Source organism: Saccostrea cucullata, unplaced genomic scaffold, assembly GCF_032062105.1.
Source record: "Saccostrea cucullata isolate Sc308-1 unplaced genomic scaffold, CSIRO_AGI_Scuc_v1 ctg2705, whole genome shotgun sequence".
Lineage (NCBI taxonomy): Eukaryota > Metazoa > Mollusca > Bivalvia > Ostreida > Ostreidae > Saccostrea > Saccostrea cuccullata.
This window is the reverse complement of record NW_026921835.1, coordinates 37215-56862: the sequence shown is the minus strand read 5'-3', so window position 1 is coordinate 56862 and position 19648 is coordinate 37215. Positions and strand designations below refer to the sequence as shown.

Below are 19648 nucleotides of genomic sequence, written 5' to 3'. Positions count from 1 at the left end.
GTAAAAAGAGATGTAAAAATTACGCCTCCTGTAATGACGGAGCTTGGCATTTTTGTCAATTTTGGTATAATGCTCGAGAAATGGCCAATTTAAATTCAAAATCTGCATGTTAAAAATGTAGTTAACTAGAATATATCTGACATTTGTCTACAAATTGCAAATTGGAATTTTAGACAGTTAGACTTCTCTAAATGCTTTTACGTAAGGGGATGGGAAGAAAGGCATCGACAAAAACTTCAACTGGACTGTGAGAGTGGCCAACGTCACACTGTATCTCACAAGTTTGCCATTTTAGGATTTAAAACAAAATATAACATGATAAACGTGCTTTATAGATAGTGTAGAATAGATTCAAGATTTCTTAGATCATGACGCCCAGTGGAAGAGTGGGGCCACAAAGGCCGATCAGAGATTTACATAAAAATATTATAGGAAATTTTCTTTTAGAAAATCTTCTCAAAACAGCAAAGCCATGATTAGTTATATTTATATGAAATCATCTTCGGGTAGTGTAAATTCAAGTTTGTTCAAACCTTGACATTCAGAGGAAGGTTGGGCAATATTGCCGATCAAAGATTTACATAGAAATATATTTTAAAAAAAATCTTTAAAAATCTTCTCGAGAACAGAAAAGCCATGATAAGTAATATTATATGGAATCGTCCTTGTGCAGTGAAGGTTAAAGTTTGTTCAAATCATAACACCCAAGGACACGGCAGGGCCGAAATGGCTGATCAAGGTTTTATATTGAAATGTAACAGAAAATTCTTTAAAAATCTTCTCAAGAACAGCACAGCCATGATTGATAATATCTCCATGAATGTATTCTCGGGTAGTGAAGATTCAAGTTTGTTCAAATCATGAACCCTGATGGAGTTTATTATCGTCTATAATGTCTGAAAATTTGTGCAAAATCCATTGAGAAATAAGTGAGCAATGAGGCTTCAAAGTTGGCGTCTAGAAAGAAAAAAAAAACAAAAATAAGAATAATCTTAATCATCAGAATCAGTAGATGGTCTTCCGTTGGAAACGGAAGACCTTAATTATATTAAAAACTCTTCTTCTTAGGAACAGCAAAGCCATTAATTAGTTATATTTAAATGGTAGCATTATTAGGTAATGTAGATTTAAGTTTGTCAAGTCATGACCCGGGGGTAGGACGAGGCCACAATGGCCGATTGAAGTTATATATATATATATATATATATTAGGGATGGCAATCGATTACAGAATTGCCAATCGGTTAATCGCTAAACGTTCCGACCGATTAACCGGTTAGTCGTATCAAAAATACATATTTATTTGATAATTTTATTTGTTTTTTTTTAATCTTCTAAAAACTCTGTTTCGGAGACAGAAAGAAATTATTTTTTAAAAAGTGATAAACTGTTAATATTTAATCAGAATAATTCGTGAATTTATTTTTTACAAGACGAAAAAGGATAAAGAAATCACAAAAAACATGCTTTACGTAGTTCATTCAATTAAAAGTCAATCTACAATCGTGATACACTCTTCATTGTTGTCGATGTCATTTGTATTTGAAATGAGTTGCCGATTTTTGTTTAAGAAAATTATTTGATCGACAACAGCTGATGACAGACGACTCCTAAGTTGTTGGTTATAATTCCGGATGTAGAAACTATTCTTTCCGAGGGCACGGATGTTCCTGGAATTGATAAATATTTTTTTGCCAAGTCGGCGAGTTTAGGGTATTGTGTCTCATGTTCAGCCCATCATTTCAAAGGATCAACGCTTTTTGTTTCTTTCTCGTTCATTAACTGCGATAATTCACTTTCTGGTGCGCAAGCATATTTGATGTCCCCCCAGTGTAAGTTAATTCCGTCGAACAAATTTGACTATTTACAGTTTTTCCATCTAGCTCTCTCTTAAAATATTTCCAAGCATGCTATGTCGTTGGGGGTGGCATTTTCAATGACAAAAGGTAGTTAGTACATGTAGTTACACATTAAAAGTTGTTACACACAAACTTAAACAGTATTCAGTAGTGAATTAATATCATTCAAGCATAACTAGAGAGACACCAGTTATGTTCATGTCGGAAAGAGGTCGGTGTTTTAACAGTAATTAGCACTTCTCAAACCGTCCAAAACCCTGACGTCAATTATAGGGTTGACTGTAATTTTCTCCAAATTTTTATAATTGGACAACTTTGACACCGTTTAATAACAGTTCGAGATTAGGAATGAAAATTTACAACTTGAGAAATTTTGCTAAAAATACGCATATTTTAATTTTTTTTATCCGACTAACCGATTACAGAATTTGCAATCGATTACCATCGTTCCGACCGATTAATCGATTAACCGGTTAGAAACTGACATCCCTAATATATATATATATACAAACAAAGTTTTAAATAGAAATATAGAGGAAAGCATTTTTTAAAAATATTATTCTTAAGAAAAGCAAAGTCATGATTGGTCATATTATATAGAAGCATCCGAAGGTAGTGTAGATTCAAGTTAGTTCAAATCATGCCCCCTTGAGGATAGGTTGGAACCACAAATCCAAGTTTGTACGAGGGCTGTTCGAAAATTATTTAGACATTGTGTATATTTTGCTTTCTTATGAACGTTTTTCGGTAAAAATTGGCAGATACGTTTGACATACACAAAGAATTAATAAAAGCAAAAAATATTTTACAAATATTAAAAATCTTATGTAGAATGGTATATAAATGCGTCAATAGTAGGGGTACCCGGAGCAGTCACAAAATCAGATATTTAAAATATGTAACTCCAACCTTCTATCTCTTCATGGACCTTTTATGAGAGTGAAAATAATTCAATTGATGTGTATATTTTTTCCGCTTTATTTCAGATTCATGTTGTGCAACTTTGTTAGAATTTTGTTCAGAAATACGGAGACCATAAAAAATTAAGCGCGGTACAGAAATCTTCTAAGATCAAATGTAAAAGGAAATACAGACACATGCAGTCAAAGAAATATACAATTATCCTTAGTTTGTTAACATTCAAGTTTGTTCAAATCATACCCTCTCACTTTACATTTTAGGTGATTGTGGCAAAGATGAGAAAGAAATTGATTCAATACCTCACTGACAAATGGAATGTTCTGGATTGGTTGTGCATAGTTTTATATCTGTGTGGTATGATTGTCAAACTTGGGGAAACCGATGATTATTTGAACGCTTCTAAGGTTTTATTGGTTGCCACGTACATCTTGTTTTGCGTAAGGATACTTCACATGTTTTGTGTTTCGGAATTGCTTGGTCCTAAACTTGTTATGATCCAGAAAATGGTATGTATGAATGATTCGTTTTCTCTTATTAACAGTAATAAAAACAATAAACATTTAAGGAAAGAAAATCACAATATTCAATTTTCACGCTTATATTTTAAATACATAAAGACGTGTTTTTGTCTTCCACTTTCAGTGGTGCATCTTTATTTGGGTCCGTCCGTCAATCCGTCATTCCATCAGTCCGTCTGTTTTTCTTTCAGTATATTAAAACATCGTTCCCGATCGATATTTCGAGAGACCTTTGAACTTTTGAAAGGAAATTCTTCCTGAGAACACCATTTGGCCTGTCAAAGAGGAAAGGACTATCATTCGGAACTCAAAAAGTCAAAGGTCTCACAGCTGTATCAAAAATACATAAATAGCACATTCGATATCTTCAGACGTGTTTTGCTTATGCAATAAATTTTTATTGCACAACTCCCTAATGTATTCATTTTTGGGCAAAAATCAATGGTCAAGATCGAAAATCCATACATTCTGTTTTGGTGTAAATCCATTTCCAAGCAATTCCCCGAAAGACATTTTTTACTTATATAAGAATGTTTATCCCATAACTTCATATGACCTCCTCCAACCCTCTTAAAGCGTCCCTCTCATCCAAATCCTGAACTCGATCCTCTAGACCAGTGCATGGTCTGCAGATTCCCTTAAGCGGGAAAAACACATTGTCCGACTAAGATTGTTCTCATCAACTGTTTTTTTTTTAGTTTCTAGACACATCTGCCTTTATGACAATCATGTTTGTGATTTTGATGTGCTTCGACGTATCATACTATTCTATACTCTATGCCGAGAAATCTGATTTCACTTTTGATGAATTGGAAAGAATTGCAAGAAACGGATATTGGATGCTCTTCGGGGAACTTAATTTGGATCGCGATAAATGTATGCAATTTTTTGGCATTTTTTCCTGTGTATATCCAAACATATAAACTTCATCCTTTCTATTAGATCCTTCAAACATGCCTCGGGATTAATTTGACTCCCGTTATTTATTGGGAAATATGTACAAATCACAAGGTTTTGATTTTTGTTTCTAAATGTTACCATTTAATAAAATACGTCATAGAATAGCAGTAATACCCTTTAGTTTTCTGAAGGGACATCACTAAATAGTCGACTAATCGACTACCAGTCGAAAAAAAAAAACGATGATAAACTAATGATAGACATTCAAAATCAAATAAATGAAAAAAAGAAGCGATAAGAGAAAGGATTCTCATCTCTAATTTGCAAAACGTCCTCCGTCAACCATTTAGTACACATGTGAACAAATAGAGCTCAAACACATGCAGTAGCAGTATATAAATAATTTTTCATAACAAAATCTATTTATTTTTAATGTTACTAATAATAGTAATTACATGTACAAATATTTTTACTGCGATAGCTTTTATCAATTACTGACAATTTTGTTATTTTTTTATAAGTAAACAGAGTGTGCAACTCTACAATATATTGAACTTTGTAAAATTACTAAATTGAACTTGATCACAGACCAAATAACATTATACATTTATAACCTGGCAAATGTAAAGATACATATAGTGTGTATTTACCCTCCCCCCTTCCTCGGGTTATTTAAATATAAATTTTAAAATCACCGTGCTCAAAATTTTCTTCACTTTCTATAAAAAAAACAAATTGTATTTAAACCAATTAATAAATGAGATTTTCGGGAAATCATCCTTTTTTGTAGGGAATTCCGGGAAAATCTATTTCATTTCAACATTATATCCCTTCATTTGGTGTCTCTGAATATCTGTAATATAGGAATTTCATATAAATTTTGACGTGAAAAGGTGTTTGATCTATTCTACGCTACTGCATATAATATTAAACAGTAAAATTTTATTTTCAGAAAATGCTATGAATGATGAATAAATGTTTTGACATATTTAGTTTTCTATAATTTTTTTTATAATTAAAAGTGAAATGAAATTGAAAATATATTAAAAGTATTTTTAAAATATGAAATCGAAAAATTCAACATTTTTCATAGTGTTTAGAAAGATAGAAGGGTAAATAATATACAATTAATGAGTTTTGATGAGGTCTACTCGTGAATATACCGACCTGGTCAGGTTAATGTATTGATTTACTGATGCCAAAAACCGAGGTTAACCAATACCTGACCGGGTCCGTATAGTCACGAGTAGACCGAGTTCAAAAGTCAATAACCGTTTCAATAAATGATAGGGAATTTTACAACACTAATGACACTTTCAATCTTGTGTCCATGAATTATAAACACTCATGATATTATGCAAAATGCAACAACACTTTTTACATATTGGTATACATGTACTTCAACAGCTTAAGGTAGGATTCTTCTCACATTTCTTGTGTTTAAAAATTAATGAAATTTTCACAGAATCAAGAGGGCAATATCACTTAGTGATGGTATCAGTAAGATTAAATTTCACCGTTCAATATTAGAGGCAAGGTCAGGCCAAGGTCATTACATTTTACACTCACATTAAGAATAAATAATTACTGTTTCCAATCATGCAATCATTGTATTTCAAAAGAATGAATTTTTTTCTTTTTGCACAAAAAGATACTACCATGTTAAAACTATAAGATGAATTTACGAAATTGACATAAATAATTTAACAAAAATGGATATAAGCTAATCCGAATTTTATCTTCTTTTCTAAAATTTTTGGGACATTTTATTTATTTTAATATGCTATATATATTTAAGTTTTCCTCATTTTCACACAAAGTAAAGCTGTCGCAAAAAGATACAAAATGACACAAAAACAAAAAAATATTTGATTGTTTAGTAAGAGAGAAATTACAATTTTTTTTTGGAATTTTTGGCTCAAATCTGTACCTGAATTTGAAGCATTTATAAGCCAACACAGTTCTAGTTAGTTTAAAAAATCTTATTTATTTGATATATTTTGAAACTATAGTGACTGTCCCTTATAACTATTTAATTTACATTTGAAAATTTCTTCAATCTTTGATTGCGTAAAAATTATAACTTTATTCATAATTCTAAAATATTTTTGCGACGCAGAAAAGAAGATATTTTCATACGCCACCATTTCGCCAAAAATATAGCCACTGCTAGCTTTCAAACGCAGTTAACCATTTCTACATAAGGTTGCACAATTGTGACGAGGAAAGAAAAAAATGATCTTTTAAATCTCTTACATATGCATATAAAAGACATATAAGCAAATATACTTTGAATATTTCATTTAGTCAAAAACTAGAGAAGAATCCTGCCTTAACAACTAGTAATTAACATGGAAAACAATATTATCAAAACAATATAATCCAACAATAAATACTCAACCATTTTCATTCAAAAGTGTTTATTCTGCTTGATACGGGCGTCTGACATGTTTACATTCACACCTGCACATGCTTTGAAACATGCAATCGGATTGGACAAAAAATCTGTAAGCAAATTTATGGTTGGTCAAGAAGGAATAAACCTCATATGAGGTGAATTCATTCTGAGGTACATCTCAGAAAAAGCATCCAGACCAATCAGGGAGCACCTAAATTCCAGACTATTTAATAACGTCTTACGTTTCATTCATTTTCCAGTGAGAGAACCCGAATGCACATTTAATCACAGCATATACACCAGTGGAAATATGGAACGTTGTCCATCTGCACTTGGAATATTTTTGGCCCCCTACCTGAAAGCTGTTTATGTGTTGATTACTGTCATTCTGCTTCTAAATTTGTTGATTGCCATGTACAGGTATTTTATTTAAAATATGTTATCAGAGGCTCACAATAACTAGATATCTGATGTTACTTCATTTCGAAAATTAATTAGATATTTAAATGATTTGTTAAAGTAACATGGATTTCAATTTTTTTTCTCTTCTATAAATATTTGAGGTGTAAGGTAATTTTTTTGTTTCAGTAATACCTTTTCTAAGGTTCATACAAAATCTACATTGTATTGGTCACAACTTCAAACAAATTTTTTGGATGAGTTTGGCGTGAAATCCATATTCCCTGTCCATATGTGCTTGCTATCCCTTGTGGTCTGTTCAGTCTATGCATTAGCATGGATTAAAAAATTATTGGTCCATAATGGCATGCTCAAATGCTTTAAATCACCATGTGTTGGAACTGGACAAAAATCTGGGAATAAGAAAGAAGAGCACCCTCTATTTGTTCAAGGTTTGTTATCAATGATTACTCACAGCATTTTATTTTTTTTTTACTTTTACACGGTCTTGAATGATATTATATCATTTTGCAAGGTAAAGAAGCTTTAAGTAAAAATATCTTCACAGGAGATACAGTCCATTTTTTTCACGTAAAAAAATAAAGGATTTCTCTAAAGAAAATATATAAATATAAATACATCCGTAACGAGGTCCAATCTACACGTAGTTGGAAATTACGAAAACTGAAAGAAAATTAATATTTGCATGTATTATGCTACGAAAATTTTAAATAAAATTTTGTAACCTTGCCTTTATTGTAATCAAATGAGAACACTTTCAAGATATTTACCATTTTGTGTGTTTTCATACACGATTACATACTTCAACTGCCCAAAAAACAAATGAATTGACAATTTAAAAAAAAATAAACGGGATGATGAATTCTTTTTACATATATCATGAAATTTTCATTCCTGTTTTTTTTAATGAAATAGAATTTGAGTTAGTCTTATTTCAGTGAAAGGGGGGCATATCAAAACACAAAAATAGGACTAGATATTTTATAGGTCGCAACAGGTTTATAACATTAACAAAAGATTGTAATACTGTGATAGTCTCTAATAGTTAAATAATTCTTACATTATGAAACAATCTTTTCTACATTGGGAGGTGGTAAAAGATGCCAAAATAACAATTTCTAATATTATCATATAATATGTAAAAAATAAATTATTTCGGGGGCTGCATTTAAAATGATTAACACTTATTTCTTAAAAACTCAAGCTAATCCATGCACATCTAAGTCTCAATAAAAAAGGGGCGTGTTTAAATACTTCAAAATGTTCAAGGAGAATGACTAATGCCCAGTCCACACAAAGAGTTTAATTAAAATTAAACGTAAGTAACTGCGAATTAGCTACAGTTGGCGTTCATACGGAGGATTTAATGCGAATTTGTTTAGTTCGAATTAATTCACTGCCCATTAAATTACTTCGCCTTAACTTCGTGTGAACGCAATCGCATATTCTCGGGTCTTTCCGTCAGAGGTCGGCAAAAACAACCTCAAATGTATTTAACATCACCGAATGTTAAAAATTTATACATCTTCCTGTTTAGTCAAATATAGGATAGACGGAGATAGAAGTTCCATCTATGGTATATTTTAGGTAATATCATTACATTGAATAAAGTTTAACTCCATATTCCACAGATGAAAGGTCTCTATGCATTTATTTCAAAGATCGTGAAAAGGGGGAGTTGTAATGGCGTCTTCTTAGTACATTCAAGGTAGTTTTTCCGCTAGTCGGAAAGGCCCGAGAAGTTGCGATTGCGTGTGAACGCTTAGCGAAGCTTATTCGAATTAAATTTTGACGCATGCGTTAGGCCACAATTAAGTCACTGGACACATGTTGGTGTTGAGATAAAGGTATCTGTGCTATAAAGATTGAGAATCTTAAAACTTTGTTAAAGGATAATGACAGTTTACTTACTGTATAGAGTTGATGAATGATTCTTTCTCTGATGCAAAAAAAAAAAGTGAAGAAATGTTTCGAATTTTGCACCTTTTATACTGAATTTTGCCTTCATATTGAAGGAGTGGTCCTACGAAAAACCCGCGTTTTTAAACCATGTTTGGTACAATATTTTGCTAATTCTAAATTTAGCAATACTTTACACTGTTTCAGGTGACCTTGATAGTATATATTAATAGTATCATTCTTCAACTGTTGCTATGTGAGCTAAGGTGACTTTATTGACTGTAGACTCCTTGACTGAAGACTCACTCTTTGCACTAAGATAACCCATGACGTCATTGACTGTAGACTCACTCTTTGCATTAAGGTAACTCATAACGTCATTGACTGTAGGCTTCAAGAGAATCACAACATTTTTAAACAGGATGTGTACCCTTGAAAAACCGTCGTTACCAAGCAAAAATGATTACAATGTTCAAAATTAATAATTGTGATGATGTATCGGTATATAATTATACGATACATAGTCCAAAAAAAAAAACGCGAACGCACATCATGATAAAATAAACAAAATAAAGATTAATTAACTATCCCAAGAGGCAAATTAGAACTTTTTAACAAATAATTTATTCCTGGTGCTGTTAAATGGAATTTATTAACAGATACAAGATATACAAGAGAACCAACTCAGTAAATTCTTTTCGAAAGAATATAAGTGATAATAATCTAAAAGCGCCCTTTACTTTTTATTTGGTAAATGAATTACTAATATTATTCGTACGAAATTAAGGCACAGCTGTGTATTGAACCAAGACTTTTTCAAACGCAATATCATTGATAACTTTTTTTCTCTTGTGGTAAACGAGAGGATGCCTATCATTTCTTTTTTGTTTGTAAAAAATATCTTAATGCTCGAAGTAATCTTTTCGATCATCTTTTTCGACTTGATTTAGACATCATAGATGTACACCTACTGCTTTTGGACAACGAAAATCTTTCATTTGAATTAAACATCTGCATTTTTGCCGCTGTTCATCAATTCATAAATGAATCTTGAAGATTTAGCTAGATGTATTATTGACTTTTATTTTTATACGTTTTTGTTATTATTTTGCATGACAATTATGTTTTTTAAGGAGAAGAACAAGTAAGTTGTAACAACTTTTTTCTTATCCTTTTATTTACCAATAAAATATGTTCAAAACAAAACAAAATGTTTTCATCAGACATCTTTATCAAGTTTATCGATCATTGAAGAATTAAGACAACAAAAATTAGGAGCAAAATAAGAATGAAGCTTGCTACTAACTACATATTTTATAATGTCCTTAATCATACCTCTAATAAATTGTGTTCATAGAAGAAATAAAAACTCAACTGTTTAAATAGAATACTATTACATTACATCATAGGAGAAAATGTAAAATAATGCGTTAATTCAGTCTAAATACATTAGAGTGTAATGAAAAATAAACATCATCATTAAACGAGAAACCCAAGGGTTATATATGCAATATCAGCACTAGGGTATTTTCTTCCAATCTGTTACACCTGACTCCTTTATTATCAAACGGGTCGGCATAAAAAAGCATTGCTAGTATTTGAAGTAAGATGTCAGTTGCCTTGTTTAATTATGTTCTATTTTACAGTTTTCCTATACAACAGCAGGTACGACTTAAAAATGTCAGGAACAATAGAAAATGAAAACCGAGCAGCACTAATGACAAAAGGGTAAGATATTATTTATACAAATTGATGACAAAAGACAAAGAACTTGCAAAATTTCAATTCACTTTCTTTATTCGACCAAAGTATGATCCGACCTCAACGTGACCTAATCAATTAAAGGAATTGATGTATACGTACAAAGCCTAAAAAAATTATGGAACGCCAAATTAACATATATTCAAATATTTGTACAATTCTTCAAATCTTTAATTCATTTGAAGATAGGTACAATCGATTTGAAGATAGGTACAAATGCAATTAATTGAAGATAGGTAAGATAGGTACAATTGAATTGAATCTTTCTTTAATTACTTAGATATTGGCAAAAACAACTTCTCCCTTTATCATACGTCATTTCCGATACATCACAGCTGGCCCGAAAGTTTATCGGAATCTTCATCTGGCTGCAATAACAAGATATACAGTACCTACATGAAATACATGTGTATTTTTATATAAGTATATGATGTTTTTCGCACATTTTGAATTAACCTTTTTTTCTCCCTTCATGATTGTTGTCGTCCCACTAGATCTGTAGGTTCTTTGCGTTTCCTTCCATACTCAATATTGTCTCCAGGGAAGTGTTCATTATTTAAGAACAATATGAAACGAATTGAACCTAGGTATAATTGAATATCACCTATCTTCAAATCCTTTGTGAATATGTCTTGATTGAAGCTACGCAGCAATGTTAAGGCTTGAAAAAGGGGACGGGGCCTAGTTTTATACGGGAAAAGTTTACTTTGACGTCACACAAAAATATGACTTTCATGTATTTCTCATAATACCTGAAACGAAATAATTTGCAACTTCTAACTGTATAAGCATACTAAACAACAATATAACTTATCAATGTATTAAAAATAGTTGCTATTTAAATCCCATGTAGTTGGTTATAAGCAAAGCACTGATCGCGATGAACTTGTAAACATGACGTCATATTGGTGAAAATGACGTATTTCATGTGCTGTGAGAGGCAGATTGAGGAATTTTTTTTAAAACAATGAAAAATGCATTTTATTATTAAACGGAATATTTTTTACAGGTTTTAAATAGTCGATTAATACAAATGTATATCCTTTGTTTGGTGCGATAATTACTACCAAGAAAATGTATTTTAATAATTATGTCGTGTTTTTATGTACAGGTTACGTATATTTTACATAGAGATGTCTCATAAAATCATACTTTCGCAAGGGCATACACTACATAGATCTGAACCGTTTTTTGAATATAGATAAAGAATATTTTCCTTAACTTGAAAAGTGCTGCTGCTTTCATTAAATCTAGGGCGTGATTTTATAAGTACACAAAATATTTGGTATAAGTCACACATATTTCGACATTGGCCTGTTTACTAGAAAATTTAACTATTAAAACGCAAATTCTATTCAAAGCAACAGCACTTTTCAGAAACTACAAAGTATGCAGAAACAATAAATAGCTTGAATTTTAAATTTCACCTTGGGTATGCCCTTGCAATATTGAAATTTGTTAATGACCTACATTCGGTACACGAACTATGCATTCATCACGTGACTATCCATCTATGGGACTACACTTCATACAGTACAGAGTGGGATATCCTATGCTATTTCCATAGGTATTCAAGTTCTGTGATAATAAAACATCTAAATTAAAATAAATTCAATTAAAAAAAAATCCCCCATATTTCCGCGGCTATTTTCCGTTGATTTCTCATAGTAGGCCTTAACAGTGCTGCGTAGTACAGCTGTATATTCAAATCAATTTTACCTATCTTAAAATTAATTATACCTACCTTCAAATGAATAACAGACAGGTATAAAGCAAATGAACCTATCTTTGTAATTCCATTAAAGATAGGTATAATTCATTTCTACCTAGGTATAATTATTTAGAGATAGGTATAATTATTCATACATATCTTTAATTCAATTGTACATATCTTTAATACAATTGTACCCATCTTTAATTAAAATGTACCTATCTTCAATTCATTTAAAGATAGGTACAGATATTTGAAGATAGGTAAAAATATTTGAATATATATTAATTTTAATACCATAACATCAACTGAGACAGGTATCATAATTCATTGAATGCTAAAAAAATATAAGATGTCGAAGAAATGTGTAGGTATGTTTTAAATATATTTACTTACTGTGACATCATTCCAACGATAAAAGACACAGCATTGAAATAGGCCTAAATATTCAATTAAAAGTTTTTCATCTTCAATTTTATTTACATGTATTAACAGTATGTGTAGTCTTAATATAAATTAGGCTTTATCACGTTCAAAATTTACCAAGATCGACGGGACTGCACTTAGGGCAGATATACTGAGGCACTGTCTTAGCATAATCCTCACTAATCCCCGCACACCCAGGTTGGAACCAGTCCTGGCAGTTGTCGCACTGCAACATCATCCCCTTTTGATTAGACTGCAAACAAACACAATATTTTCTGGTTTTAGCTCCCTTAGTGGCTCTAGGTCGTTTGGGCGACATGGGCTGTATGGACTGATCTAGTCTTTCCCTAACCCGTTTACGAGTTCCCATATACGTACCTGCTGATTCTGCTGGCTTGGGGCTATCTTTCGAGTGACCCCCACCCCCCGGGCTCTCAGGACTTATTCCCGATTCCGCGGTCCCTAGCGGTGCCACCACGTCATGTATAAGAGAACTATCCCCATCTCGGTCTACTGACTGTCCAGGCAACTTATTCTGGTAGTTGACTAACCATTTAGGGAGTTGCCTGGCCTCGCACTTCTTAAGCTTGTCATGGTGCACAACCTTGACCTCGCGCCGAGATTTGACTACAAATATTGTGTCTGACTTGGCTTCAATTATGACCCCAGGACCCCTCCAAACTGACCTTACCTTTTTTCCCTCATTGCAGCGCCAGTATACCAAATCTCCGACCTTGAACTTGCTGCTACGGACCTGAATGTTATGCGACCTTTTCATTGCCTTCTGCGCGACTTTTAGTTTCTTGCGGGCAATGTCGTGCCCGCCTAGAACATTCTTTTCGAGGTCCCGTACGTATCTGTCCACCTCACCCTCACCTGACACCGCATCGAGTACTTGTACTGACTCATCAAAACTCGGAGCAAATGCAGTGTCATTGCCCTTGACCCTTAAAGTACCGGCTTCACATGAAATTTCTACACCATGCTTTCGTAGGAAATCGTTTCCCAAGAGCATCTCATCTTCCAGAGGACCAACATAGATCGGGTGTTCGAAATCATAATCCCCGATGCGTAAGTTAAGACTACCGAGGTACTGAGCGGTCATACCAGCTCCCTCACCAACTAGCCGTACATTAGTATCGCCTACAACTTCGGGCTGCCGCCTCAAGGACTTGTAAACTTCGCTCGATATTATCGTTATGTCGGCTGCTGTGTCAATTGTTGCTCTCACTTGTTGGCCTCCTACTCTTATCGGAATACGTGGCCGCCCCTGAAGCGATGGTTTGACTACCGGATCAACAGACGGAATTACATGGGTCGCGTTTACATTCGGTTCATAGAACTTGACTTTGGTCTCACGGTCTTACGGACTATGTTTGTCTTTAGTTTTGTTACTGGTCAACTTAAGACAAGGCTTAGGGATCCCCGATCTACGCCTACGCTGGCGGACCCGGCAGTCGCGACGCAAGTGCCCTGGCTCTAGGAATTCGAAACATAGGTCCCCTAATTGATGACGGATCCCTCGAGGACCCTCGCTCGGGACTAGATCCTCGAGTGCTGTTCTCCGAGTCGCTGGAATAGTATGTTCTATACGAGCCCCGATTCGGCGACTCGGAACGGTCCATGCTGGCACGTCAAACCTTTTGTCATAACTTATCGACAGTCTCAGAGGGAAACTCCATACGACCCAAAGGTCCCTCGGATCAGGTCCGTCTCTACGTGCGACGCAAAATCGGTCCCTTGACTTTGGGCGCCCCCTGCGTGCGACTCAAAGATCTTGAGACCCAGAATCTCATCTGGCACGATAATGGCCCGGATTGGGCGACTGACTCCGGTCATTTTGACGCTCTCTACATAGGGATCTTACCGCTCTCGGCCGGCAGGCTAAAGCTCTGCGACTTAGTTGACAAGTTTTGACTCGCTTAATCGCTTCTTCTATAGTCCCCGGGGGATTATTCATTAACTGCTGCCCCGCCTCGCCTCATTACATCTCTTGGAAAACTTCTGGCGAAGTTCCACTACCAAACGCTTTCTGGGCAGTGACCATTACTCGGTCCCCCATTGCTCTATAGCTTCGTCCGCTCGCTGGCAGATAGAATTAAATTCCAGCTGTGAGGCGGCTTTAAGGGAAGTTTTACCGAATCTCTCCTCTATCCGGCGAACGACTTCTCGGAAACTTAACAGCGCGCCTCGTCGTCTGAGGATACCAAAGTACTTAAGAGCTGCCCCCTCTAGCTTAAGACTTAGGGCAAACAGAGAGTCAGGATCGCTCCACTAATGATATTCGGCGATAGTGGAGAACTTGGCATAGAACGGACCCCATTCAACATCCCCGTTATATCTCAACCCTTTGACCTCAGCCGGAATATTCTTACTCACACAGCTACGGATTCCAGCAGGAAGTAAACATGGCAATTGACTCTTGTTCGTGGTGGTCATTAGCGAATGACCCTGTATGGCACCAGGCAGATGAGTAAATTGAATGGGAAAAGAGAAGTAACACCCCCATGACTAGGAACGAGCGACGGACTACCCCCTAATGTAGCTGACTGCCCAACCAACCCACCAAAGTGGCCAGCGCCCCTGACCCCTCCAGTTAGCAACACTAGGATGCGCGGACGCTAAGGGCACGGTCGCGGAAGTACCCACTCGGGTGTACCATTCAACATGACCCGCGACCGTTGGGTCCGTGCTGGGAAGCACTTGGTAATCCCCCCCCCCCCCTAGGCTAATCTGTCATTGCCAAACGATGATAAGGAATTATCTTCAGACATGTTTACACTGTGTCCCCCCACCGAAACAGACATAAACTCTCCGCCAGGTGCGGTCACAACTGGGGTCACTGCAGGCATCTGATGTGCGGGTAGTGTGCTAGGGACCCAAGGACTCCCCTGGCTACTTGTCACTACTGGCTGACTGACTTTAATATCCTGCGTGGATGGGGGTGACTAGGGCTAATTAGCCTTTATCATGCCAGCCAACATCTGCGTAATATTACTTAATTGGCCCCCCATAGTTGTCTCCATAGACCCAATGTTGGATCCCATAGACCCCAGCTGCGCAGACACACTGGTCCCCAGGGCATCAATATCCCCCTTCAGGGCCCCCATATCTTGACCTAGGGTATCCACCCTTCTGTTTACTTTACCAAGGGGCTGAACTTGGGAAATATTACCCTGAATCTGACCAATATCCCCTCGGAACTGACCCATTTCCCCTTGGATACGGTCAACCGCTCCCCCAAGTATATGCTGTCGTTCCTGGAGGAGGGAATAAAATGTGGACCATCCGGGTGTGTCACCTGGACCCTCTGAAATAGCTCCCTGAGTGAGTGACATGTCCCCCTCCCCATACTGAGTAACATTATCCGGGGCACTCCCCCCTGGGGTATCGGCGTACTAGCAACACTCGGGGCAAATTTGACACTCTTGAATTTGACACTCTTGACAGGCGGGACTTTCCCTGGACTGCACTCTAACGGGGTACCTATCAGACCACTCCGGTCTACTCCCCCTCCGCGAGCGTACCAGTCCCCCTCGGGTCTCAAAGTTCCCCTGCCCAGACCAAACGAGCTAATCTCACGGTCCATTATACACACACAAACCACAAGATAAATTACCTCGCGGCTAATCTGCTGTAAGTATAAAACAATAAACAAAATACAAAAGAGACTTTAACCTTATAAAAATATTTTACATAATGAAAAGGTACAAAAAATCTAAGATGGCGACGGCATTAGCTAACACGTGCTAGGTCGGCACCCCGCTGTCCAGACAAAAAACCCTGGGTCGCAGCGTCAATATAGCGTTTCTCTATATTATCTACTGTGATGGCGGAATAGAAAACACACTATGATAAAATTGATGATTATTAGTGCCCGCAGTTATTACATATATGAAATACAACAACGACGGAGCTAACAGAGACACGTCCGTTCTCTACAGCTTGTAACACGAAGGAGATAGGTATACGTCACGACGGGTGCTGTGATGTATACCATGTAATTGGAGGTAGCAAGGCAATTCGTGCCCAGTACCTCCAGGACCACCATAAAAGAATTCAATTCTAAAAATTAACATACATACTTGGTTTTGTGCATATTTACCGATATATGCAGCTTAATTTTCGATATGAACATAATGAGTATTCTATCGCAAATATTAATGTGGCTTCATTGAATCATTATTTATAAATGTCGAGATGGAATTCCCAGCGGTAAAACAGTTCCAAACAGAATGCAATGAATGTTACATAACTTTTTGTTTTATCCTATATAAAAGAAATCAAACCTATTGAAGTCTTGAAAAGAAATTCATGAATCTTCTTTCATGTGAAATATAGCATGCCGCTAATAGACGATTAACTGTCATAAAAATTTAAATTGCGCGGACATATGGTACCAACTGGACACACCAAATAGTAAGCGAACCCGGAGTGGACCCTGGGTTTGCGCTCTCGGTCCGCTTTGGGTTCGTTTGGGGGTCCGCTATAGGGCTGAACCTAGAGCGAACCTGAAGCGGACCCAGAGAGCGAACCCTAAAATCAGTAGCAGTCCCAGATAGCGAACGCGCGTTCGATACTTCTTTACATAGCTTACAATTAGAATCAACGATTAACCACTTAGCGCGTCGACCAATCATTATAAACTCAAGGATTCCCTTTCGTCAACTTCAGAGTACTTGTTTTTATGATCAGATTATTTTTCTTTGGAATTTTCCATGGAATTTTTAAGTATCCACATCTGATTCACACCTGTCCACTTCTCAGAGATATTGTAGCACAGTACCCTGTATGTTTCTCCTTCATTCTGACAATATCTAAGTAAGAAGTAAAAAAAAAGGCTTAGTTGTACATTTACTGAAAACCATTATGTCGCCATAAATGGTCGACACGTTCACGCATATATTGAAATAATCTAGAGTCGCAGAGTATATAAGAAGTCTATCCTTACGTCGTAGGTTTGAATCCCACTGTGGGTCATGAAGAATGGTCCTTGGAATTGGACTGTATAAATCGTGGTCGAGTGTCGCAGTAGGTGCTGGCACAAAAAAAAATATTCTCTATTACTCAAAGGCCCAGAGTGTCGAGAATGAGTCGAGTATGGGTCAAAATTCATAGCTCACAACAAGAAACAAGAGGCCCATGGGCCTTATAGGTCACCTGAGTATCATGCAACAACTTTCCAACAAATTAAATTTGATTCATGTTTTAAACCAGAGGCCATGGAATTCTGACACAATTTTGAAAGAGGCGCATTTAAATTTTATTCCATAATGTTGTTGATTAGTACCAAAGTGAAGATTTCAAAGTATTGAATAATTTTCAAACTATGTACCCCCCCCCCCCCCCTCAAAACACCTCTGTCCAAGGGGCCAGTAAAATAACCATTTTTGGAAAAAGCAGCTTTCTTCGTCATAAATATATACTAAGATCATTGGCATAATACCCAAGAAAAAAGGAAAACATTTTGAAAGAATTCATGCGTTTTCACTAAATAAACATTAGAGCCCCATCCTAACACAAGAAGCCCTGACCCAGGGGCTCTGAAATTCACAAATCTCAAAGAGGCATCCTTCCATCTTATAACTATGTACATAGTTCATTGGTTAAATACCCAGGTGTAGAAAAAAGATTTCTAAAGAATTTATGCATTTTCACTATATAATCAATAAAGCCCTACCCTAACACCAGAACCCCTAACCCAGGGGTCATGAAATTCACAAATTTGGAAGAGGCAGCCTTATTCAACATAACTACGTACTTGGTTAGTTTATTTAATGCTCAGGAGCAAAGAAGAAGATTTTCAAAGAAATAAATCATTTTACTATATAATCTATATAGCTCCGCCCTAGCACCAGAGCCCCTGACCCTGGGGCCATGAAATTCCCAATTTTGGAAGAGGCAGTCTTATTCAACATACCTATGCACTTAATTAGTTTAATTAATCCCCACGAACAGAGAAGAATTTCAAAGAATTTTTGCATCTTCACTATATTATCTATATAGCCCCGCCCTAGCAAAAAAAAAAAAAACCTCTTGCCCTGGGGCCATGAAATTCACAATTTTGGAAGAGGCAGTCATTTTCAACTCAACTATATCACAAGATGAAACACACCCTTTAAGTCCGGTGTAATGGTGGCTTATAGGTCCTTAATGGTGGATTAATGGTTGTCTTTAAGTCACCATTAAGCACCTTTAAGTAACATTTACCATTAAGCCATCTCAAAGTCCTTAATGGGTGCTTAAATGTAGCTTAATGGTAGCTTAATGGTGGCTTACAGGTCCTTAATGGTAGCTTTTAGACCACCATTAAGTCACCATTAAGCTACCATTAAGGAGGACTTACAGGTGCTTAATGTCCAAACTCCATTAAGCTACCATTAAGCTACCATTAAGCCACCATTAAGCCACCATTAAGCCACCATTACGCAGTCGATAACATTGTTTATATGGGTGAAAAATTACTTTTATAGTGATTTGTTATCAATATTATAAATATAAAGTTCGCACATATCTTGATTTGGTAAAAATAATGAAAAAGAACGAAATTCAAAATTAAAAAAAAAAAAAAAAAAAAATCGCCACAGTCGGAGCGCGAACCCATGACCTTAGGATTAAAAGGCATACGGCTTATCCACTAGGCCATCGCCGCTCTTGATTAATGATGAAAATATTAAATATTTAACCTTTTTTTTTTTTTAACAAAATTTGTTTGGACTTATAAAAGTATTTATTAGAATTTTGTTGAACGTTTCCAAAAATCTTGAATTGATTTATTAATCAAATATAAACAATTTTATTTGTGGATCTTTTTGAAAGGCTTATATCACATTAAT

The 19648-nt window shown here is 35.6% G+C and overlaps 1 protein-coding gene across 1 annotated transcript in view; it reads left to right on the top strand.

Annotated features, from left to right (window-relative positions):
* The first annotated feature begins 3052 nt into the window (after window positions 1-3052).
* The window catches only part of LOC134260802 (transient receptor potential cation channel subfamily M member-like 2), a 36192-nt gene continuing 19596 nt past the window's right edge, over window positions 3053-19648 (top strand). The window contains exons 1-5 of the mRNA XM_062743344.1: window positions 3053-3285; window positions 3996-4173; window positions 6856-7015; window positions 7184-7446; window positions 10561-10642. Of these exons, the coding sequence (XP_062599328.1) occupies window positions 3055-3285; window positions 3996-4173; window positions 6856-7015; window positions 7184-7446; window positions 10561-10642 (914 nt within the window). The 5' untranslated portion in view covers window positions 3053-3054. The remainder of the gene's footprint in view (window positions 3286-3995; window positions 4174-6855; window positions 7016-7183; window positions 7447-10560; window positions 10643-19648) is intronic.